This window comes from Agelaius tricolor, unplaced genomic scaffold, assembly GCF_023055355.1.
Source record: "Agelaius tricolor isolate 1412-34295 unplaced genomic scaffold, bAgeTri1.0.p SCAF_7, whole genome shotgun sequence".
Classification (NCBI taxonomy): Eukaryota; Metazoa; Chordata; class Aves; order Passeriformes; family Icteridae; genus Agelaius; species Agelaius tricolor.
Window position 1 is genome coordinate 49,223,774 of NW_027269267.1, and position 26,262 is coordinate 49,250,035.

Below are 26,262 nucleotides of genomic sequence, written 5' to 3' on the forward strand. Positions count from 1 at the left end.
TTCATATTAGAAAAATCTCAGCAATGCCTAGACAGCAGGAAGAAAATATTCATGGATTTCTACATTATAGTCATAGTTCCTCTCATTTCCCAAAATGCACAGCTACTGTGTCATTTTAAGATTTAGAAGTCACTGCATTTATGTTTTAATGATCAATGGCAGCTCTTGATCTGAGTCATTAATGAGATTTTGACTGCATCTGCATTTAAAACTTGTGTATTCTGCAATGCAGAAAGTATGCTTGGAAAATGAGATTTCTGTCATGGTAATAATAAGTTTTACATGCTCAAGCTGAGAGGATTCACTCTCATGAATCCTTTCCTCTACCCTATGGAAGGTTACACAGTACAAATTTTCTGTTGAATGGGGAGGGCAGAGAGAGAGCTCTTGCTACTATTTCCAATAGAGCCCTTTGTTCCACAGGCACATAGGAAATGGCCCCTACTTGAAGGGGCCATTCTTCTTCTATGCTGAGAGTAAAGTGGTAGGAAAAGTCTCCTCAAAGTGAAATGTGATTTTGTACCTCGATTATTTATTAAAATGCTTTTACTTTCTTTGAGGGCAGCAGAACACCTTGAGAATGACAGATTGAATGTGTATGGTGTCACTTGGGGGATGTTTAATATATTGCCATAGATATTTGGGTACAGTTAAACTGCTTTTAAAAATAGCAAATAATGGCCTTCCCAAACAATGCTTGAATTGTAATTCTATTCCTTAAAATCGTTCCTTATAATTGTTTTTGTATTATTTTTTAAGTTTGTGAGTATCAGTGGGTATTTTTATCAGTAATAACTTGCTTACAGGTTAGAGGAGAGAAGTATAAATATTTTTCATGCTAAAGAGATAAATTCTTAACAGGGTTTGCCTTTTTGCATGCTGTTTTCTCTGATGTATGCATTTGATTAATCTTTCTATACTTTCACTCAGAGATTTTTTCTGTCTACTTCATATTCTTGTGAAGATCTGGTTAATTTCTCTTTGGCAATAGGCTAAATTTAAATTCCCAATACAACAAAAAGACAGAATTTTCCAAATTACAAGTTGGTGAATATATAAAAAAACCCAGAGTGAATGATGATTGTTTTATTGTAAAAGCGTTTCAATGTTGTATTTAGACCTGTTAAAAAAAGAGCTGTTATAGGTGCCTCACTGATTCGTTTATAAAGCCACATGTTTTTCAGGGGATCACTACATATAGTCTAAATAGACCAACAGCTGTTGCAAAGCCAAAATACTGCCCATTAGGACATTGGAGAAGTAGCTTGGAACAGCTATAGATTATTTTCAGAATGTTGGGACCAGCCTAACACTTCAGATGCCTCACTTGAATGAAAACCAAATCCGTAAACTGCCTAAGACATTAGAAGACATTGGTAGAGAAGTAGCACACAGCAAAATAACCAGTCAACTAAATGCTAATATTTTCTTTTGGACAACATACACCTGATTTCTGTTAAGGCTGAGAGTCACAATCCTAACCACTGTTTTAGAAAAGATTGTTAAAAATGTATGAAGGTTGTCCTGTAGGCTATTCATTATTTGGAGTTAACTGTATGGGAATTTGGTTGGCATGAACAATTTAGTAGAACATACTACTTCTAATTTGGCCATAGTAATTAAGCAGAATGGAAGATAAGGTTGACAAGATCGATAACATCTTTTTATTTTCTCTGTCAAAACTTGTCCACTACTGATTAAAATTATTTCTCAGCCCCGTTTGTCCTATACAAATCTTCAATTTGGCCAAATGCCAGCTCTCAGGTCTTCAGCCATTGTCTCATTTACAGCAGACAGCTTATCCTTTTGCTTTTGACTTACTATGTAGGAATTGCAGCCTGTGTTAGCACTTGGGAATTGCAGAACTTAATAACTAATCAGAATTATATAATTTTACACAAATAGCTACAATTCCAACAGATTAATTCACTTGGAATATTTATGACTACCTGATTCTGAGTCTCAGTTCTTTTAGAGCTTGAGTGGAGGACAGAATATCTATACCCCAAATATACCTTCCCTCCAAATGTTGAAAAAAATCAGACTGTAACATGCTTAGGACTCTCTATTCCTTCATCCCGTGTTAGAACTTTGCAGAATGAGAATAATTTAGGAGTGAAAGATTCTTTAAGATCATTGAGTCCAACTGTTAACCCAGCACTGCCAAGTCCATCACTGAGCCATGTCTGTAAGGGCCACAACTGCATGTCTTAAATACCACCAGGAATGGTGACTCAACAACTTTCCTGGGCAGCCCTTTTAAATGCTTGACAACCTTTTCTCTGAGATATTTTCCTGGTATCCTCCCCCAGCACAATTTGAGGCCATTTTCTCTTATCTTATTGCATTTTACCTGGGAGAAGAGAACAGCCCCTACTCGGCTACAGCATCTTCTCAGGTACTTGTAGAGAGTACAAGTTCACCCCTGAACCTCCTACTTAATAGTCTAAACAACCTTGGTACCCTCAGCTGCTCCCTGTAAGATTTGGGCTTCAGACTCTGCACCAGATTCATTGCCCTTCTCTGGACACCCTCCAGCACCTCAATGTCCTTGTGGTGAGAGGCCCAAAACCAAACACAAGATTTGAGGTGTGGCCTCACCAGTGCCGAGTACTGGAGGAAAATCACTGCCCTGGTCCTGCTGGTCGCACTGTTGCTGATACAGGCCAGGGTGCCATTGGCCCTCTTGGCCACCTGGGCACAACCAGCTCCTCAGGTCCTTTTTTGTTGGGCAGATTTCCAGCCATCCACCCACAAAACAGTAGGGCTGAATGAGATTATTGTGAACCAAGTGCAGAACCCATCACTTTGCCATATTTAACCTCATGCAACTCACCTAAACCCATGGATCCAACCTTTCTACATCCCTCTGCTGAGTCTTCCTACCCTCCAACAGGAAACAGTCCCACCAACTTAGTATTGTCTGCAAACGTACTAAAAATGTGACAATAGTGTCCACTTTCATCTATCTCTGGATAAATAATTTTCTGCTTTGTACTTTGAGATATTTTGGAAGAAATGAATGAGCTGGAAAAAAAAATGCTCTTATGTCTGAACACTGACAGTTTGGGAGATTAGAAGGGAAATGAAGAAGAATAGTTCAAGAGAGAACTCCAGTTACCATGAACTAAAAATCCACTGAATTTCGTGAACTAAGGAAAAGAGTGATCCCACAGGGGTTTATAAAAGTCTTATTGGCTCAGAAATTGCTTTGCATTTTCGTAATTCCTTTTACTAGCAATTTTAATCTCAGGGGAAACAAAAACCCAAGATATTTTATGTAGTAATTGTCCACTGCATAGCATAAGATGACCACTCTGTAATACCCCTTATAATATTAGAACTTCCCTTATAAACCTAAAACTTCCAAACTGACCATCCTAGATAAATGCAAAAGGATTTAGAATTTTAAATTTAAAATAATTAAAAAAATTGAAAGGTATACATGCATAAACTACTGGCTAAGAACAAAAATCAACGATTTCAGGCCTCATCCTACAAACACCTTACTTAAGTAATTGCTTGCTTATATTTAAGTAGTGAATATCATTGGATTAATTATATGGATGACGGTTGCACATCTGGACCCTTGTTCTCATTGGAATCCTGAATAGAGGCTGATTTTGATACACGAGTGGTTTTGTGGAAGCCATTACAAATCTGATATTACCTATATTTTAATACTGGAAAATTTTAATGTGGACAAAGGGAATAGTAACAGCTTCTGTTCTGTGCAGTAATGCCCAGAGGTAAATTTATGCTAGGACAATAGAAGCAGAGACTGTGTTATTATCTTTGCTAATGCTAGGACTCCATGGTTTATTTTAGGATTTATTTTTTAAAGGCATAGGTGCATAAACCATACCATATACAAATGTTAAGTGAAAGTTACATTTATAACTATAGTTAGGTATTAGTTATGTTTAGACTTAATATTAAGTATGTTTAAGCTTTTCTGATTGCTTAACTATTTTCATGGAAATGTGGCTTGTATTCTCATGAAAACTACAGAATAAAAAAAGCTGTACTTTGCCGTTGGTGTCTTCCAACCACAGCATTCCTGATTGAAATGTTTAAGAAAAAAAGGAGCTTTTCAGCCTTAGGGAAACCAATTCAAAACCATTAAGCATAGCTCAATCTCTGCACTGAACAGAAAAAAAATCACTTTTGGATTGAGGATAAAGTGTTGTGTATGCCAAATCCCAAATAAGGTGTTGAGAAAGCTACATGCAAGCCTGTGAGCTCTGCATAGGACTGAATATGATTTTCTTTGTTAAATAGATAAAGTCGTAATAGATTGGAGAGCATAAAACTCCGTAGGCCTTTATTTTAAGAAGGTCTCTTAGTTTCACCTTTACTCCTGAAACCTGACTTGTAATTGGGTAAGTGAAAGTCCAGGTTTAGAAGGTTCACTTTTTAGAAGAGCTGAATGGGTCTTATAACATTCTGCACATTAATTTTTGTCTTTTAAAATAGGCACAAATTCTCTTTTCTGTTTTTAAAAGACATTTACCATAATGGAAGCTGATGGAATGGTATTCACTGGTACTTCTTCCAAAGCTCATTATCAAGTATACAGTGTCAGAAAACAAAAACAAGTGCCCTACAGTGACACAAAACAAAACAAAATGCCCCTTTAACTAAAATGCTGAAATCTATCCCATCCATATTTCATACCATGAACATTTCTGTCTAATCTAATTGACTTAAATTTTCAAGATAAAATTGTTTTAATGCTAAAAGATGTGTATTTGTCTATATCAGACACAATTCATAACAAAAGAACACAGACCTAATATGAGATATAGGGGAAAAAAGGTATAATATGTTGTTTAGCTTCACTATGCAAAACAGGAAGATAGCATGCATTGTGTAACATGATTGAGGTAATATGGGAAACCTAGTTTTGCATAACCATAATGAGAGATTTTATCTTTTGTTTTAATAGATGGGTGACATTTATTTTTCTTTGCTAAGAAGGGGAAAGCATATTTGTTAGAATGGTTTTCAGTAAATGTATGAGTTGTTCATATGAAAATGTTTCTTGACTTCAGGGCATGCTTTTTAAGTGGTGACAATATTCAGAACAGAGGACTTCAAAAGGAAGACTGGTAGACTTGAAAAGGGAGCATAAACATCTAGGTGAAAACTTTTTGTAACTTTTTGTTGCAAAATAATGATCATTTAGGTAAAACTGCTCTTTCTGATCAGGTGGTCTCCTACTTCTTTTCAGAATATGAATTTTCAAGAAGGAAGATAACTTAAAACTAGGTGAGTTTTAGTAAAATAAAATTGGCAAAATATGGCTGAAAACACAGTATTTGTGCATAATTTGGGTATTTCTTTTATTTAGGTAGTACTTAAAAAATACAATGCACTGTTTTGCTTGTAGGTGCCTTTCAAATTAAAGGTATTTCCTTGTTTCATGGTGAAGGAATTGTAATCAATGAGAATTAAGTATTAAAAATTTAAAAGGTGAAGAACTATAAACATACTAATTATTCGGAGTTGGTGTTTGTAAATTTTCAAAGATTGGAAAAAAACTCTCCTATTCCTGTAGACTAGAAAGTATTCATTCTTTTTATTATCCCACATAATATAGGATCCATTTCTTCTAGACTTTTAAAATTAAATTCCTTACTGTTGCTATCCAGCTCCTCCTCTTTTGCTATTGAATGTTGTACTACAATAGCATATTTATGCCTGAGTGTCTTTGTTACATGTCCTGTGGATTGAACTCAGCCTAAAACCAGTCTTGCAAACTAACTTAAACTCCCAGGCATATCTAAACCATATGGTGAGTGCAATGTGGATGTCCCAAAGACAACACAAATAGGTAATCTGCATGGTGATTTTAGCATTGTATGTGATATACCAGTTCAATTTCTGAGAGGTAGAACATTACCCAATTTTTGCTACTTTAATATTTTTATCCTAAAATAGAAAAAAGAGAAAATAATGATGGACTATGTTTTGTTAGTGAAGCATGCATATGAAAGTTCAGGAAAATAGTGAGTGCCAAAGCAGTGTACTAATATATACAGTCCCAATTCATAGAATCACACAGCAGCCCAGGTTGGAAGGGACCTTCAAAGGTCTAGCCTTTTGTGGGAGGGAGAACTTTGATGAGATTATCTGGCAACCTGCCGCATTGAATCTTGAAAACCTTCTGTGATGGAACTTGCTGGGGAAGAGAAGGAGACAAAACATACCACATGTCTCTGTGTGGTAGCTAGTCGTATCTTAGCTCAGTTGGGGCTTTCTTCTTTCAGGTGTTATCCCTTGGTATCTTCACAGTCTCCCTATGGTGTCCAGTTTGTAAGCACCGTCTGAATTCAACTTCTTTTCAAGGCATGTACAGCCCCCCAGCTGGCCCTATGAGCACAGCTGCTCTCTGTGCCCCCACCCCCAATATCTTCACTTACTTTGTAGTTCCTCCCAAAACCTCACAGAATTTAGCAGGTATTTTGCTAGCTACATAGGTAGGTACTTAAAGGTTTTCTTCCTGCCTCAATCCCTTCCAGCTTTGAGAATGTCATGAAATTTATAACAGAGGGAGGAATACCTGTTTAAGAAAGTTGTTCAAAATCTGTGATCCTGCTTCTATCAAGTATTTCTCACACCCTGTTTTTGGTTCAGTTTTCACTTAACAGATCTGATCTGAGAAGTTCTTTTATGCTTATGCCTGCCATTGTTTACCTGCACTGAAAGCCTTCACATAGAAAAAACTAGGTAAAGAAAAAGCTAATGAATTAGAAAAGAAATAGTATAATAACAAAAATGGGAACAAGAATACTTTATCTCTCTGAGCAGCCAGGCAGGCAGAAAGGAGAAAAATGTGGTAAGTAAGCTGTGGAGAATAGGAAGTTTAAAAACTAAAGTGCCTCTATTTTAGAGACACTGCATATGTTTTCCAGCTGCAGGATGGGAAGCAAGATGTCAGTAGCATGGCTGGAGGGTAAGATAGGGCTGGAAGACAATTGGGGCACACAGAATTAATTGTATAGCTGTCACAGCAAAAATGTATTTAGTTCTGCATCTAGAAGTTTCACAGTTGCTCCAAACAAATGCACAATGCTATATAACTTCCAACAATGGTTATACTAATTGACAATGGGTGAGAAATCTAGCTGGCTAACTGGAATGGAATGGAATACAATAGAGCACAAGACAATTATTCTGCAAAAGGGAAGGCCAAAGTCCTAATACTAAGATTTTATAGGAGATACTAAGATAGTGGGGTAGGACTGGGATAATAGTAATTAGAACAGAATAGTTATTCATTATTACACAGCCTCCCACCAAGGCTGCCCAGATGTCTCAGGAGAAAATGCCAACATACGAAGCAAAGAAAAGAACAAAATAATCAGACAGCCAGAGATGGGAATATCCACTTAGAGGGAACTTTTCTCCAAATTCTTTTTTAAATTATTTCCTTTTAAATCATGAAATATGGCACATAACCTCTCTTTCAAAACCTTTTAACAGTTAGTTAGCATAAAATTCCCAAGAATATCAAGAGTTGTATCTGCCAAGTCCTTCTTTGAGTCTTGGTAAGGTCTTGACATCAGTGACATCCTGTGGCATTGAATTCCATAATCTAATTATGTGCTGCATTAAAAAGTATGTTCTTTTATCAGATTTGGAGCTGCTGCTTTTCACTTTCACTTAGTGTCCTTTTGTTCTTGAATTAAGAGACCCAGGACTACAGAAGCTCCTGATCTATTTTCTCTTTGCCACTTACCATTTTTATACTTTCATCATATGCCTCCTTATTCATCTTTTATTTTTTTTTTTCTTAAGGTTAACAATTCCAGTTTTTTCAGTCTTTTCATATGAAGTCTTGTCTATATGCCTAATTATCACAATCAGTCTTTTCTGAATACCTTCTAATTCAGTAATATCTTTTTGTGATGGGGTGACCAGTACTTCACACTATTCCAGAGAAGGGAAAATTATTGATTCATATAATGACATATTTTCTTTCTTTCTTATTCTTCACCTCATTTTCTTCTGTATCTGAAAATTTTATGTGCTTTTTTGACTGCAGCTGCTCATCAAGCAGGGCTCTTCATTGAGCTGTCTGCATGAGACCCAGGTGTTTTTCCTAAGATAGTGCTAGTAAGTGAGATCTCTGATAAAACAAATAATCTGTTACACATTTAGATTGCTTTGCTTTGTTTTTGGTTTTTGGGGTTTTTTTGTTTGTTTGTTTGGTGGTTTGTTGTCTTTTTTGGTGGGCTATTTGTTTGTTTTTTCAACAGGCCTTATTTAACATTTAAATAAATTATTGTCACATCTTTTAAGATGGCCACCCATCTCCCTGAGTCAATTTTCTCTCAGATTTCCTGTCTTATTTAGACTTGGTTAACATGATTTCCTTGTTATTTGTAAATTTTGCCAAATTTCTGTTCACTTTTTTTTTGACATTACTTAATATATTTTGAACACTTGGTCCTTGTATGGTGCCTTGAAGCACCCTGCCGTTGAGGTTTTGCTGTAGTGAAAATTGACAGTATTTATGTTTTGTTTTTTTAATCTTTGAGAAAAGTTTTGCTTCATTTTGCATCCTATCCCAAAATTACTTAGTCTCTGACTTGAGATGGAGACTGAATCTCTTGAGAGGAACATTGTTCTCACCACATTTATTCAATTACACTAACAAGGTTAAGGGCCAAGTTGCCTTCATAATTAAAACTAAATATTTGAGACACAACTATCCTGTTTGCAACCACAAGTATGGAAATTAAGGACAGAAAATGGAAAAGTAATTAATTCATCATGTTGGGCAGACACGTTCAAAATCAAGATGGGAGCAAGCTTTTAACACAGCAGTTCTTAGAATTGTCTTGGTGATAATCCTAAAAACCAGGAATTTAATCAGTCCAAATAGGCAGGAATATATGAGTCTACTTCTTACACCTCAGACTTTGTGTGAAAATAAGGAAAAAGCAAACTAGTGGTATGGTCTAGACAGCTGTTAATTTTCAAGGCTTTATTTCACAATCTGATATGAACCAAGATATTTTAAGATTTGAAATATTTAAAGTTCTTGTTGGAAAGGGGAAGGGCAAACTTATTTTGAGGCTTTATACGTCCTGACCTCCCCTAGGCCTGCTTATTTCCTGGTATCTCTCTCTCTTTCTCTCAAGTGTTCTCCATCCTCTCCCTGAGAGAGTCTATGTGTGCTTCACCAACCCTGACTGCCTACAGTATGCAACAGACCTCACCACCTTTCTTCACCAAGAAGATTGCTTGCACAGAGAAGGCTCCTGAGACTGCTTGGGACACCTTGCACAGATGCATGCCACTGCCTTGAACTCAGAATGGACACTAAAAGAGATCCTGAACATATTGGTGGGAAATATGATCAGACACCTGCAACTCAGACCCTACCTGTTTGGTAAAGGAACTATAAGGAAAGCTAGCACTTCTTGTGATATTCCCATAGTTTTATCTGACATAAATCCTGTATTTTCCATACTGTAGTCCACCCAACCCTAATCCAAACTTTTTTGGGTGGAGCAGGGGTTGATACCAGTTAACAGGTGACAACAGGGATCAAGTATTTAATTTGTGAACAAGCCTATGAAAATGCTAGTAACTCCTCAATAACTAGTGCTGGTGCCTGATAGGCTGAGAGGACAGAACATAAAATATAATCTATGTCTATCTATGGACCAATTATACATACATATCTATATATATATATGCACACATATATATCTCTGTGTATATGAGTATTTATACTACATATATTCTTTTTCCTTTAGCAAGCTGCTTTGATACAGTAAAATATAGGATGCAGAAATATAGGAGAGTAACAGTAAAACTTGCCACTGTGACCTTTTTGTTAATTCATAGCAACACAAAAATTACCATTAAAATATAGCACAATCAAAAATTTAGTTTCTCATTTGAAGGAAGAATAGGAAGAAAACTCAGTACTCTCACTAAATTGTTGAAGCTCTAAAATACCACAGGGCTTGTGCAAAATAAGACAGTGACAGAGATGGACCACAAAATGTATAGTCACACCTATTAGTGAACATATTGTTATATTAATGGCACTTCTGCATCAAATATAAGAATAGAAATTCAGTTATTTTAGAGGGAAAAAATTATAGCAAAAATATGAGCTCACTGCAACAATTCAAAGCTGAATGCTTTTCAAAATAGATTTGCAAAATAAGCAGCCACCTAATAAAAAGTTATGTCAGTTTTTACAGTTTGCCCACCAAACCTAAGAAAATAGCATTAAATGATTGGCGGCAGAGTTTTGTGGAAACAATGCACATGGAAAACAGTGACAATACTGTGCCTCGTGCTGGCTTCATACTGAAAATATCTGTGCTTTGCAGTTGCTGTGGAGTAATATATCTCTTGAAATGTGTGTACATTTAAGTAGTATTAAGAGATAAATATATGCCTTTTCAATGGTGCTTTTTCATTTGGGAGAATGTCACAGAATACTTTTCAGCACCTCTAGGAAGCTGTTACTCACTATGCAAAGCCTGTATCCCACTATATTTTGTGTAAACCCATAATGATAAAATATATCAACAAATAACTATTTAAATGCTGTCTGAAATAAACCTGTATCACTATAACAATTCAGGGAAGAATCTGTACTTCTTTCTTTTCGGGATTTTTTTTTCTTTTTTCTCTAGAACCTATATAAGAATTGGTTTGAATATATTTAGATTTTCCCATTTTCAGACAAGCTTCTCGTTTCTCTACTTTCCTTAAAAGGCTGTGCATCTTCCTACGTTCCCCAGTGTAGCAGGATATCAGAACCCATAAGGGACACTGCATTTTCCAAATAGAATGTTTTAATACTTTCCATCCTTCCATGTTGCCAGTCCAAGTAATGACTTCTTTCTGGGGAGTGGTATCAATAGTTATTATTTTAATGTACAAGATAGTAAGTGAAATATCACAATGGGAATAAACTGTCAAGGATGATATTGGCTAAAATACCTGCTTATTTGAAAGGTCCAGTTTCATCCTGAAATCTGTGACAAGAAAAACATCAAGTTTGAATCACAGGAGTTTATGTAACTACTGGTAGAAGGATTGGGTGGTGTGTTTTTGGTACCTCTACATTTCAATTTCATATAAAACAAAATGCAATTATGATATTTTTTCCTTTGGGCTAAGTAAACTAATAGAAATATGAGTCACAAAAGGTAATCTTTCTGAATTTAGGGTTGTTTGTCTTTTTTTTTTCTTTTTTTTACCTGAAGTTTACAGCCATAGAAGTATATCTGTAAGATACTCAGCTGTCCTATGCTTGATCAAGAACTTGATTAAGGGACAATTTGGTGCTGTCTTTACTGGGGATTTTCCACATATACACAATCACAGAGACATAAATATATGCAATTTTTCTATTTAGATCTTACAATATCACTTAAAGTTAAAAATCATAACAGCAAAAACCAATAGGAATTCTGTTTTTATTAAAGTGGAGCTCAGATTTCATCCAAGTATGACAAAAATACTGTTGAAAAGCTTTTTTTTATGAACACTCTCAAATTACTTGGTATTTTGCTTTTTTATCTTGTTTTGTTTCAGGTTTTTTTTGTTTGTTTTGTTTTCTCTATGACAGCACTCTATTTTTCAAAGACATTGAATTTTTCCTGACACTTATAATTAAACTTTTTTATGTAAGACAAACCATGATCCTTAAACCATCCAGTCAAATCTCTCCAAGCAGAAATATATATGATTCCCAGAAGAAAACAGCTGAAAACATTATAAAGCTAGATGGACAGATACATTAATTATTACATTAACTTCAAATATTTTTTTCCATACCAATGTGACTTGGAGAAATGGAGAATCTATCAAATTAAGTATTTGACAGGTAACATATAAGGTATCATGTCATTTATCTGTTAGACAAGAAAATGCTCTTCTAGCTGAATCTTAATAAAAGAAACTTCTGTCTTCATACTAAGAAAGATTTCACAAAATACTTGGATCGTGCCTATGCACAAGATGTCTACATTATATCCTTCCATATTAAGTATTCTTTTAAGAATATTAGTGTATCATTAACAACCTGTAAACAACAGCAGGTATGTGAATGCTGTCCATTCATAGAACTTGACTTTTGAAAACATAACTCTCAGAGTGCATCCTTTGAATTTTCCCAACTGGTATGGAACCCAAGGCTGAATCAGTGGAAATACTTAATCTTTTCCTTCCTATCAAAATTAAATACAGTATTGCAAACTTTTGTGTGGTATTCTCAAGCTCTTACTGACCATTTATTGTAAAACCATACCAAAAAAGAAATAAAATTCAAAATGTTCTCTAGCCTGAAGATTTCGTAGTTGTATTTATCTCCATAGTTCCGTAAAAGCCCTATTCTACTGAATTAATAATATTTTTATTTTAAAGGCAAGTCTTTAGTAGGAAACTTAATACAAGTTACCTACCTTGTCACTTAAAATAAATGGTAGCTGAGATAGCTTCACTCATTGACTTGTTTTTAGTTGTTCATCTGGTTTTTGTTAAATTTCAGATTTTATTGATTTTGAACAGTGAAATCAGATTGGCCTTTAACTTTTAGGTTCCAATTCATATTCCATTAATCAGGTATAACATAGTTCTCTTCATGCAATAGTAAGTTAGAGCTGCAGGAGGCAGGGGGAGAAGAAAATCCCCAAAGAGAAAAGCAATAAATTTTATACTTTAAAATTTAAAAAATATATCAGTTCAATTAGCTTCTTCAAAACTATGTGTATTTTCAAGGTACTGATTTTTTTTTCCCTAGGCTAGTTTTAGGGAAGCAATTAAAGATTTAAAGTACAGACAGAAGTGTTGATTGTAGTTACATCATAGTTTGCTGTTACACAATACACTTTTTCTCACCATAAGACCAAAAAAACCCAAATCACCACCCCCATCCCCCAAAAGACATAGTACTTATTTTAAAAAAGAGACAACTGGTAAAGAAACTTGTTAATCCTGTGCCTAACTGTAAAAGAATTTTAATGTAGCAGTAGCTAGTTTGCATGCAAACATCTCTGAACTGCCTGGTAAATTTTAGCCCAATGTTTGAAGTTTTTTTCATAACATTTACTGAGAAATATGAGATTTAAAGTAGTGTATGTTATATAAGTTCTTCCCACCTCCCAGGATTTGGTAGATCCAAGTAAGTAGGCCTATCATGAATGTCAGTCAGTATGCCTTAATACAGATTCAGTTTGAAATACTTGTACTGAAAACCTACTTGCACATGTCTTCTGTCATTCCATGTCCTGTGCTTCTCCTTAGATGATCAGTTCATAGCAATTGCTGTGTGGGAAGCAGATCTGATTGGGATGGACAAACAATGTTGTACTGAGTAAAACTTATTTTAATTGAACTTTAGATATATATGAATTAATAGTAATTGTTATACATATAGGGTTTTTTAATTTTAGTGAACCACATATAGAAATGCCTGACTTCTTTCAAAGTAATTCTTTGAACGCCTGTGTCAGCTAAAGATTTTCTTGTACACTTAAAATAGATTTGTGGTCTTTTTGTTATGTTGTTTGTGAGATCATCAATATGTAACCTGCTAATGGAATTCCAAGATAAAATTTAATCTTATATTTAAGACTGTATCATAGTCTTTTCCCTACTCTTGGTACATAACTCACTTATTTTTTTATGCTACGGGCAGTTTGTATTCAACTATACATTGTTTTCATCTTGCCTCTCTAAGTTTTATCAAAATTGCATGCATTCACATTTCAACTGAGACAGAAAAATAATTTCTTGTTTTTCTGTCTCTCATCAGCTTATCTCATTTACCATTCTTTAAATAAATAATTGATAGTTGATTCATATTTTGCTTAAGCCCTTTATTATGGCTTGGTTGAAGGAGAGGCTTTCAGAAGCTAAGTTTGAATACCTGGATTGCAGCTCTCATTATGTTGAATTAGGATGCATAATTTATGGCCATATATTAGTTGTGATATATGGAAACAAATAGTTTAATATTGTTCTGATACAAAAAGAATTTAGTAATTTCTTAGATGATTGAGTTTGTGTGTGAGAGATGATAAACTAAGCAAAATCAACAATATGCCAGGAAATCCTTCAGATATTTACAGTATAAGCTTTTCTGTGTCCCAGGAGATCAAAAGAAAAGTATGTGGGTGGTGCACTTACCTACTTCTCATCTTGAGGCTTACCAAAGTGGTTGTCAGCGGAAGATCTGTATTGAGCCAATCAGGCATCCAGTATTAAGCAAAATGCATGATCTTTGTCCCCTTGGTAACAGTTGTGTTTAGCAGAACGCAAAATGTGTTGCTCTAAATCATTGCTCTAATTGGCACCTTTGTTGACAGTCTCAAAAGAAAGGTCAAGATGTGGTTAGGCGTGGGACTGATGTACTGTCTTACTCACAGCTGCAGCCTCCTTGGCTGAATGCAGCAATTTATTGAGCAGGCATTTGCTTTTTAAATTCTACGGATATTTTAGTAAATTCCATTAGTAGATACTATTTGCATTTAATCTTCTTGATTTTTTTTTCTTTTATGCTTTGCTACAGATAGTGTGATTACTGCATTAAATCTAGGTGAGAAAAAAGGAAAGTGAGATGCCAAGCTAGTGCAAAAATACCTGTAAACCAGTCACTTAATAAATTTGCTTACTGTTGACAGGAACTGCTTTATGCAGTGGAATATTAACACCACCTAGGCCAAGTTACTTTGGGTGTTTGAAAAAAGTACATATTAGAATACCTGAGTTTAAAAATGTCTATTCCATATATAGTCATATTTTATGAGATGTAGGCACTCAAAGAGGGTGATTCAGAGTCCTAAATTAGTTGACTAAAGTTAGACAGTGTGAATACCTCCTACAGTAACAATATGTTGAAGAAGGACAGAAAGCAGGCAAGTGAAGACAGAAATGGAGTGATAAGGACAATAAATGAAGTAAGTCTGTAGTGAACTCTAGAAACTATTTGAAATCATTAGGAATTCTTTGACAAAAGGAAGATCAGTTTTCTTTAGAGCACAAGCTCCAAACCAAGAAGCATCTTCATGGGTAACTGAAACAATAGTGTAGGTATGACACTTTCAGCTGTGACTACCTCAGAATCCATTTGTTGTATCTACATTGCAATTGTTTCTGCAGTCCCCAGTCAGTGCTGGAGGATTAAACTACAGATATAAATAATTCCTTCTTCAAAGAGCTTACAAAAAAAATAGGATTCATAGGTGAAGAATAAGAAGGGAAAGGGGAGATGAAAGAAATGGAATTACCTGCTCAAAGTAACGAAGGATAATAATTCTGTCTTACTATAACATGGACTGCAATCTATAATCCCTTACAATTTCCATGTGTGAAAGGATTTATAGTACACAGCTTTTAGAAATTACTTTTTTTTTAAAAAATTGCCTTTACTAAAAGAGAATACTCATGAGTAATGGTACCACGGTAAACAGTCTCATTTACATTTATGAGGGTTGGGTAGAGCTCTTGAAAACATAGTCCTTTCACAGTATTTATGGGGTTTATTGTGTTTTATTGTATTCCCTATTTTATTAAAATAATTCCTTAGGCTGTAGCTACCTTTTTAAAGAGAAATCAAGAATTCTGCATTCATCTGTCTGTAAATTTATTAGCTCATTAGTCACTGTACAAGAGGATGACAAATCTCAATTTTTCATCCTCAGAATCAAAGTTTCCTAAAGAACAACATCCTACGTATCCCAGACTTTCTTTTTTTTAAATTGGTGTTTAACATCTGATTAGAAGACTTTTTGGCATTTAATGGGATTGCTACAAAAGTTTCATGTCATGTATGGACACTTATATGCACACACATACTAATGCTTTGCACCTATCCTTACCATCCATTACCCTGTTTTGTGTAGGATAAAAACATTTGGCATGTAATCATCTGTCAAGATCTAGGTACCTCTGAGAAATTTTCCATTAGAAACTGTCATTATTTGGCATGTTAAAGTAAGTGCACAATAAAAAAATAAGTATCATTGTTTGTGAAGAAATGGGAAGCAAATTCTTCTGTTAAAATCAGTAAAGCTGTTATTTCCCTTGCTGTTCTCTTTGATGGACTTGCAGTTTGCTGACTCATTGTAAATTGACTCTGTTGATACATTTTTGAAAGTTCATATGCTTAGTTTTGGTAAAGCTAATACGTGAATCATCAGCTGTAGATTCAGGCTTCCCAGTTGTAGTAACAAACAGTACAGATGGTCTGATATCAATCTATTTCCAGTGGCTCTTTTTACAAAAGTACACTATATTGGTCTAGAACAATATTTCTTGATCATATGTGGATTTCCTAAATTGTATGGTATTTTAAATTTGGGGTTAGATTTGACCTGGCCCATCTGTTGAAGACATTATAAATATGTTACTGTATATATTATATTGTGGATGCAATTTAGCATCCAATGCCAGTTATTAGAAATCTGTTTGATCCTACTGTATAGAAGGCTTCAGCTGAATCCCTGTTTATTAGCAGAGAAGTGCTAATTTCAGCATGCATTCTTTTATTTGCTAACATTCAAGAGAAGTACTTAGGCATGTTGCCTTCTGCCTGAAAATACTGAAATTAATTTATATGGCCATTTATCCTATTCAACAAGAATATGTCAGTTTTTGATTAGCTACAGAAAATCTCAGTCTGTAATCGATTCCTAATGGCTATAGTTTTCTTTAGATAGGCTCATAAATTTTGTCTCCTAATAGAGAGAAAGTGAACTGTTGCAGTGTCACGAATTTAGCTATGTTAGCTTCATAACTACTAATTATTGAGGTATTTACAGGTCTAGAAAAAATCCTAAATGTTAAAGAATTAGAAAAAAATATTTACTTCTTATTGTACCTATCACTTTATAGTTCTTCCCTTGTCTAACTTTCCATACTCTCTTGGGTCATTTCAATAGATTGTTCAGATATATTGGATTAAGAATGTATCCTTGGGTAACAAGGATACTGCAATCCTGCAATCTACTGCAATCTACTGCAATCAGACATGACTTTATTTGTTCTTGAGCAAAGAGATAAGCCCTTTCATTTGACCACTGTCAAATTTCTCTTTACTGTGGAGCAGGAGCCAGACACTGAATATATCTGTAGCATAGGACATAACCCTGCAATTATCACGGAGCACATCCCCAATACGATGCAAATTTTGTATTTTGGCAACAGAAAGACACTTCCTATACTCCTCTTGATGGTGTCCTGATAAACCTCGACAGGAAATAGGGCACATGGACCAGGCAGCACATGGAGTCATGTTCTAAGAGTGTTAACTTAGATTCAGCTGGAACATTCTGAGCTATTTATGATGTTCTTGATTTTCTGCTCTCTTACAACATCCACACTAACCACATTTATTTTGCTTGCTTATGTACATATTATTGCTTAAAAATGTTAACACTTTTGTATGTCTGAATTACAAAACAGGGTATATACCTCAAAAATCACTAAAGCAATAGGCTTCACTTAGTAGCTGAAACTGTGTCAAATCTCTCTTTAAATCTGAATCTTTTCTTCTTCCCAACACCAAAGGTGATTTGAAAATTAACAAGAAAATCACTTATGAAACAAAAGTGGTTGTTGTATTATAATGAAAGAAAAAAAAGTGGTTTGCCTGTTACCAGAATAATTAGAAGCTGGTTGTGGTTTAACCCCAGCTGGCAGCTCAGCCCCACACAGTCACTTGATCACTCCCCCACAGTGGGATGGGAGAAGTGAATCAGAAGGGTTAAAGTGAGAAAACTCATAGATTGGGATAAATTCAATTTCATTTAAAAATTTACAAAAAACATTTACAAAATGAAACATTTTAATAATATTTTAAAAATTTAAACATCTACAAAATTTAAAAAAACCTAAGGAGATAATTTACCATGTCCTGTGGGTGGGCAGGTGTTTGGCCATCTCCAGGCAAGCAGGGCTCCATCATGTGTCACATGGGACTTGGAAAAACAAATGCCATCACTCTGAATGTCCCCATTTCCTTCTTCTACCCCCAGCTTTATGTGCTGAGCGTGACATCATGTTGTATGGAAGATGCCTTCTGTCAGTTTGGGGTCAGCTGTCCCAGCTGTCCCACCTCTCAGCTTTTCCTGTACCTCCAGCCTCACTGGTGGGGCGGCAGGAGAAGCAGAGGTCTTGAGGCTGTGCAAGCACTGCTTAGGAATATGTAAGACACGTGGATGTTGTCAACACTGTTTTGGTCAGAAATCCAGAACATAGCACCATACAGTCTACTGTGAAGACAATTAACTCTATCCTAGCCAAAACATATTCAAAATTAAATTCAAGATTTTATTTTAATTATCTCATTTATTTCTTGAACCCAATGTATTCTTCATGTAAATATATAGCATAATATTTCCAAAACCACTTTCTGTTCTTGGATCCAGTAATGTACACTTCAGGACAGACCACTGTCTATGTTATTGTCATGGAATGAAAGAAAAACCATTTTTGTTTCATTTTTTTTTTTTCTTCATATTTTGAATAAAAAAATTAAATTTCCATATAAATATGTGGTTTCTGTTATAAAATGTGACTGTTTGTCTGAGGCTATAATCTATTTTCTTGGGTCATTTAAAGAAAGATAGAATTAGATATAGCATAGCTCAGCTTTGGTTTTTTTTCATTTTTTACTGGTAGTAAGTTCATCTCACTGCTTGTGTTTCCATGCAACCATATGTTTATGTGAAGTCACGTTTCACTTTTTGATGAATAAAGTCCTTCTAATTTCCTCTCACATCAGTTGTAGGACTCATAAGTGAGGTGCAAGTGTCATGTAGTTAGACCAAGAATATCATATATTTAGAACTTATCAGCATAATTATGTTTTGTTTCATTATTCAGAACTTATCAGCCCAATTGCGTGTTTTGTTTTGTCATTTACTTTCTTTTATAGTGTTTACTTGCTGAGAATTTTCTTCCTGGCTTTCTGGAAGAATGCCAGACTCCAAGGAAGTTTCTCTTCCTCTTCCTTTTTACCTTCTTATTCAAATGCTCTTGTGTATTCAGCAAGAGGATGCCAGCTGCATGAATTCAAAGAGCAGAGAGTGCAGGAGAAGACAATTTTAGCACAACTCACTGCTTTCTGTAGTATTGCTTATTGGAACCTGTTGTTCATGTGCTGACTAACATTGGAACACGTGGCAGTGTGAGATGGACAGCTATTGAACACCAACATTTTAGGATTCTGGGAAAAAAGCATGCCATGCGTTTTTCCTTTGTTTGACAATGTGAGGAAGGGCATTTTTCGGGCCGCTTTAACAGCCATTTGCAATCACTTTGTTTAGTGTCTGTGCAAATACATAGTGCAGCTCAACTATGCTGTGAAAGCCTTTCAGTGTTAGTGTTGAGCTGTCCTGATTTATGTAAGCCAAATGTTTTCGAAATGGAGCCACTTGCTGAAATCTTGTCTCTGGAGAGATGTGCCAGGACAGGGGCATATTGGTTTTGACTTAAGAACTTGTAACCGTTTTTCCTAGCCAGATTAAATATTACTAATGACAGCAGTTCTACAGGGAAACACAAGAGAACATTCTGTAGATAACTATACGGCGGGGAGAGAATATATCTTCTCCATGCCTGTTGTTTTCAAAGTCTAGTCTTAGAAAAGTAAAGGACAGGAGGAAAATAAATTATTAATACTGCTCATGAAATTTTAAACGTACAAACATATCTTGAAATATAGTAGCAGGAGGGTGATAAACCCACACCCTTTCCACTTTTTTCCAGTAGTGGACATGTTTGTGCAACAGCACTCAAGCACAGCTTCTTACTGCAGGTGCTTTTACCATTTTGGGAGTTCACTGCCCTTGTTTTGTTAGCCTCAGCAGTTTGAAAGTGTTGGCTCACCCGCAGTGCTTGCAAATATATCACTGTCCATGCTGCCTTTGCTTTTTGTATTTACTGGTGTCTTATGCTTCAGGGTTTCCGATGCCCTTGAGAAGCTGTGATCATTTTTTACATCTGAAAGAGTGCCAATTCATTTATTAAGACTGAGTCTGCGAGGCCCGGATAAATTTATTCTATCTAACATTTAATAAAACATTAAATTAAAAATGTGACTTCTGCAGTGACATACTCAGCATTATCCTTCCAAGGTTTATATTTGAACGTTGCAGGGCCCCACCTTTCCAGAAGGTAACGTGCTATCAATCTAGCTCTGAGGTGACAAGGCCACTGATGTTTTCTGTGGTGGTTATTTAATAATTAATTTTTCATTGCTAGTCTGTTCAATAAATGGATTGCAACATTTAAGACCAGTTTAATAGGTTTACAGGTCCCTTATAAATTCCAACAATGATAATAGTTAATAGGAGAATAATGAATTTGAGCTCAAAGATCTCAAGATCAATCAAGCAAATTAAATCTGGCCTAGGCTGTGGCTGCTGAAGTGGTTTTCTTGTTTGTTTGCGTGTTTGATTGTGGATTTTTTTTTCCTATAAAATATAACCTGTGTGGATTACTCTATCTGATGATTTGTTGAATTTGTTGCCATGTTAATTTAAATCTTTAATCTGAGGATGTGGAATGCATATGAAGTGGCACGTTAAATCAATATTATGTTGCAAATGATGTCTCCAAAGAGGGTACCGTTGTGTAGGGGAATGCAATAATAGGAATGATAAAAAGAAAGTGTATCTTGATCTTTCCACATATGTTAGTGCAATGCTGTTTATCAATTAAAAATAATAATAAAACAACACATACCTCTGCTTGTAAAGGCAAAAATTTTCATTGGCCTTTATCACATAATTAAAATACTAAGTAAAAAAAAGGTTCAGATAGGGAAGCCTTGCCAGTTACTATGAGGATTTGAGAGCATTAGCCCTACAAAGAAAGAGTGTATTGCTTAACAGGGGTTTGCTTGGCATTTAAAAGAGATGGTTCTTGGTCTCATTAGAATTCATGGTATTCAGAGATAACCTGATTAAGAAAGTTAATAAAGGAGGGAGGTACATTTGGTTTATCTTCTTGCATTATGTCTCACCCAGAGCCTGATTTTTCACTTTTTTTCAAATTTTTTTGTATGATCACTTGGACTGGGGTGATTCTGTCATTTCACAGCCATTTCCACAGCTCTTTATTATTGCACACACTGGAAAGAGATTCAAAGCACTGTTATTCCTGGCTCTGAAATTATCTTACTGAACATCCATTGACTTCATTACCCATTTTGTACATTTGCAAAATACAAACCAAGTTGATGACCTCAGTAAAAAGTATGAATTAAAAATGCTGGATAAGAAAATAGTATGTGAGATTCACAACAGTAAGAAATTGGGGCATTCATTTCTCTAGAGCTTTGGCATCTGACTTAAGATCTTTTCTTACCAGTTCTTTTTTAAAGGAATTCTGGTTAGACAGGACATTATCAAAAAAAATTGATATAACCTTGAAAACAAGTGGTGGGGGAGGGAAAACTCTGCACAACAACCACATCTCTTGTAATCTAGAGAATACAACCTTGGGTAAGACTACAAATCTAAACCAACCTCAGGTAACCAATACTGCATGTAAGACATCAAGGTATTTCCTTAACCTTCCTTATTCTTGACAGAAACCAAGACTACCACCTCTCAAGCTTGCAGACAGTGATGGAGCAAGTAAACATTGCCTGGGCAGTAGTTAGCTATGGATTTTTTTCTCAGAACAACTTCTAGAGGGAGCATAGGCTGTGTACCCATATGAAAAGGGAGAAAAGAAGAGAAGGGCTTGGGAAAATCAGTTGTGTTGGCTACTTCAGGTAGAAGGAAAATGAACCTGCAATATTATGTTGTACTACTAAACTCTAGAGAGAAGGTGGGAGGATATTATAGCAAAGTATAAGAGAAAAATTTGACAATGAGGGTATCACAAGATGATAAAAAGAGAAGAAAAGCTGGTAAACCTCCATTGCTACAAGAATTAATTATTTAGCCTGATTAGTGAAGACTACATGTGCTTAGAACAGGTACAACCTATCATTAACTGGTAATACCCTGTTTCCAGGCTAGGCAGTTCCTGACTAATAACTACTATTGATGTTGATGTCTATCCTTAACAAAAGTAGTTATTTCACAGCTGTAAGCTAACCAGGTGCTGCAGGCTGGATTTGCCATGCTGGAACCCATCAGTATCACCTGCTGTTATTGCAGTATTTGCCATTTTCAAATTCACAATAATAGAATCGTACAGTAGATTGGGTTGGAAGGAACCTTAAAAGGTCATCCAGTCTAACACCCTGCAATGAGAAGGGACATCTTCAACTAGAACAGGTTGCTCAGAGTCCTGTCCACGCTGACCTTGAATGTTTCCAGGGATGAGACATATATCACCTCTCTGGGCAATCTGTGACCACTTATCTTGTGATAGGAGCCATTGGTGGCCAATTTCTGCACACCATTTCAGTGGCTGGCAGTGACCACTTTTCCCATTGGTGAACAGTCATCACTGAGAAGCAATGGGCACTGACAAGTGAATGCAAATTGCACCTAACTGCATAGCAGCTCACCAGCAGGGTGTAGTCTGTGTTAGCTCTTATTTTGGGGCAAGGAGATGCAGAAAGCTGTTACTGCTTCCTGCCAGCTATAGGTCCATAAGTAGTTTCTGCAATGAGTTTGTGATTCACAGCAGGTGATGGACAGTGATAGTTTACTAGTGAAGTTTGTAGTGACTTCAGATAAAAAGCCTGGGGCTGAGGAGGGAGAAGATAGGAAGCGTAGTAGGAAAATGGCATTATTGTAACTAGAAGGGAGGATCAGGTAGCAATTTTTTTTTTTTTTTGCTAATACAGAAGATGTAACATACAGGTTTTTGAAGGATAGAAGAAAGGAGATAGGAAGAGGGTTTACAAAATGAAAATTTTAGATTGAAATTTTAAATGGCCCTTCCTTTTCCTCATGCACTCTCCTTTAGTCTAACAAATGTCTTGATATTGCTGTGGCTGAAATCCACTTAATATTTGCTCTCTGAATACCCATGCAATTTCAGTGAAGTCATTCTTGAAACATAATGGGAGATTCAAACTTAGTTCATATGGGCCTACAGATCAGTCACTAAATCCCAAGGAATGCTATTTTCTAAAGGGTGGGAGGAGCATTGGTGGGTGGCTTGACTGAAGATAAGTATTAAGAATAGATATGATAATGAGATTTGTCCTTGATGTACAATAAGTGCACAGAAAGAATAGCAACAGCAAACCTCTGAAGCTGGAAATATATAAGGGGAAATCAGAACATGTAGCAACTATTCTTCCTCATAGAAAGAGTAGGATAATTTATTAAAAGTAGTACCTTACTGATGGCTCCATATAGGCAAGCGGGAGAGTATAGTAATTTGTTTAGTATTTATTTTATGAGGCTAGCAATAGCACTGCAAATACTGCAGTGATGCAGAATGATAATGTGCAAATGTTAGCATGAATTAGTGGCCCTTTAAAATGCATCCTGGTACTACAGAAGCCAGGCAAGCATTTATTACAGTAGTCCTTACTATTGAGGAGATTTTAACTTGCTGTGTAAAATATCCTTTTGTAGCCTAAAATAAATTTTGAAGAGGGAATGACTAGAAATATAAGAAATTGTATTTCCTTACCTGTTAGAAGTGCAATGAAATAACTCTTAAGAAATCAGCAAGGTGTGAGTTTTATTTAAATTGTACACACAGTTCATTCCTATTCTGTAGGTATGTAACTCAAATATAAAATCAACATTATCTCAGATACAATGTCATCACCTTTAACTCCTTTTCTCTGGAAGCTAGTTATTTCTATGAATTTGGGAATGAAAAATCCTGTTCCTTGCACTCTCTCTAACAGTTCTTTGGTTTGGACAGAGTGCAAAGATCTGAGCAGGAAACCTTTGCTGCTATGTACTGAGAATCTTTCTTTAGCCTGTCCAAATTACATTTTGTATTTTCTGTAGTGCTTTCAGCCTGATATAATTGTCACCTTCTTGGGGTTACTCACCTAACCTTGGTGTTACTATTCGTTCATTTAGGGTACGGAATCTTATGTCACTCCTTAAATACCTCTTACGGTTGAACAAGCTATTTAAAAGCCTGGGCTTGTTAATAAAATATGGTATGTGAGGTGTCAGTTCATTCTATTTTAGGTTTATCAAAAATACCATTTTAGTTCTACAATATTGTAACATTTGAAAAATGTTGACTTAAAGACAATCACTACATATTTCTGCAGAAAATGCTGTGAAGACATTTACTTTTACAAAAATATTAAGTTTTAGGCAGACAAAATAACTCTTTCAACTCCATCTAAATTATTTCTTTTGTTCTATTGCTACTTTCAGAGGACTCTAGAAGTGTTTAAATGTCCACATAATCAATTTGATGTGTGTGCCTCACTTTAAACTTGGGATCAACACAACACCATTTTGTTTTTGGTTTTGGTTTTTTTTGAATGAGTTTCCAAATAAAATGCAGTTCTTAGGTTTTTGCTTACTGACTGAATTTCTTCATTTTCAGGCCATGCCATGGAGGATCAGAGTGGTTTTCCCTCAGGGTCCTTTTTTAACAATAGACAGCATCAGAGGGAAATACGGTGAACAATGAAAGGCTCCAAAATGGAAACATTGCAGCATTTCCACGGAACCCTGTTTTTATCCCATATTTCTAGTTGCTAAGTTATGCACAGGAAAGCTTATTTTATTAAAAAAAAAAAAAGGAAAAAAAGAAAAAAAAAGAATAAATATATATATATATATATGCACACACAGTCCAGTGTAGCAGTCAGTGGTCTTATTATTCATATAAATACCTAAATCTCCTTAGACTCTGGCTGGGCTCTTAGCTTCAGTGATATCTTGAGGGAATATGATAAAACATGCTTTCCAACACCAACTTTCTCCTTTCCTGGGAATAAACTACTTGTTATTATGAGAAGGTAGTCATTGTGTTCCTCTGGCTCTGATAGACCTGATCAAATAACTTACTATCAGAGTGGCCAGCTTCTTATTCCCTGGGACAGAAAAAATGTGTTTCTTCCTCTCCATTCTATTAATAGTGTTTAGATTCTAATGGGTTGGTCTTGAGGAATTGAATTCATACCTGCTGAAAGCACCAGCCCAGGCTTGATTCAATCAGCCATATAGATCATTTATGGACCATGGGCAGCCTCAGGGAAATGCTTCTTCAAAAATAAGTAAGAAAGTATGATCTGAACTCTGTATAAATCCACATCAGACTTATAACAGGTGGGTTGAAGTAAAAGTAATTTAGAAAAAAGATTAGTGTTCCTTTCAGGAATATGCAGATTAATGAAGTAATTAGGACAGAGGGCCAGATCCTCAGGGCGTTGTAAATCATCATCACTTAGCTGAAGTTACTGAAGCTCTGCTGATTTATAACACCTACAGAATTGATCCAGTAGCAAATCCTTAGTGATGATGTTGGTATTTTCTCCTGGTAATAGAGCTGCAGGCATCCGGGATGACAGTTGGTTTGAGGGGCAAGTTCAGAATATAGATAAAGACAACATGCATATTTAGAGCATGTGGGGAACTTAAGACTGCAGAAGACCTTCTGGAGTTTCTGTGTTCAGTTCCTTTTTACTGTTGCAAGCAATGACATCTTATCATGCCATTCAAATTTTTTCTTAGAAACAAAAAGTGGTTGGTTGAGGCAGGATGGTATTTTAAGCACATACAGCATTACTCTGAAAAACAGATTGAATAGAAATTTTATCACATGCTGCCCTCTGGTTTCTTTTATGATCATTATTTCATCTTTCATTTGAGAAAGGGAGGAAATTGTCCATTAAAATTTGGTGATAGGGGGTGTGCTGTGTGTGTTTGTGGGATCGATATAGACGGACTATGTTTCTAGAACATTGAGGAACATGGTAGAAAGGCACAGTAAGTTGACTTGGTGCTCTGTAGAGCAGTAGGAAGCTTCACTTAACTTACCACCTGAGTTATCTGCTCATCTGGGAACAGTCAGCACACCCCAGTTCTCTGTGCTGTGTCTACTGAGCAAGGAGTTTGGTCTGCCTAATCTTTAGTGCTGGCAGCAATATGCAAAGCCAGAAGGACAACAGCTTGGCTTACAAGTAGCATGCTGAGTCTGCAAAGACCAGATAGATTGAAAGACTGTCTATTGACTTGTAAATTCAGGAAATTTGATAGTGAATCCTGTGGTGTACTCAAAATGCAAAAGTGTTCTGTACTGTTTATGAATGCAATTTACAGAATAGGATTATACTTTGGATGAAAATCCTATTTTTATGCAGAAGTTTTGAATAAA

At 35.6% G+C, this 26,262-nt stretch overlaps 1 protein-coding gene across 10 annotated transcripts in view; it reads left to right on the forward strand.

Annotated features, from left to right (window-relative positions):
• Window positions 1-26,262, forward strand: part of PCDH9 (protocadherin 9) — a 670,643-nt gene that overhangs the window by 168,851 nt on the left and 475,530 nt on the right. Inside the window, exons 3-4 of one of the 10 annotated variants that reach the window (XM_071431108.1) lie at window positions 5,234-5,271; window positions 9,153-10,617. The exons of 8 other annotated variants lie outside the window; for them this stretch is intronic. In XM_071431108.1, the coding sequence (XP_071287209.1) occupies window positions 5,234-5,260 (27 nt within the window). In that variant the 3' untranslated portion in view covers window positions 5,261-5,271; window positions 9,153-10,617. Of the gene's footprint in view, window positions 1-5,233; window positions 5,272-9,152; window positions 10,618-26,262 lie in introns of those variants that run through there. One more of the 10 variants, XM_071431109.1, reaches the window with a different exon arrangement.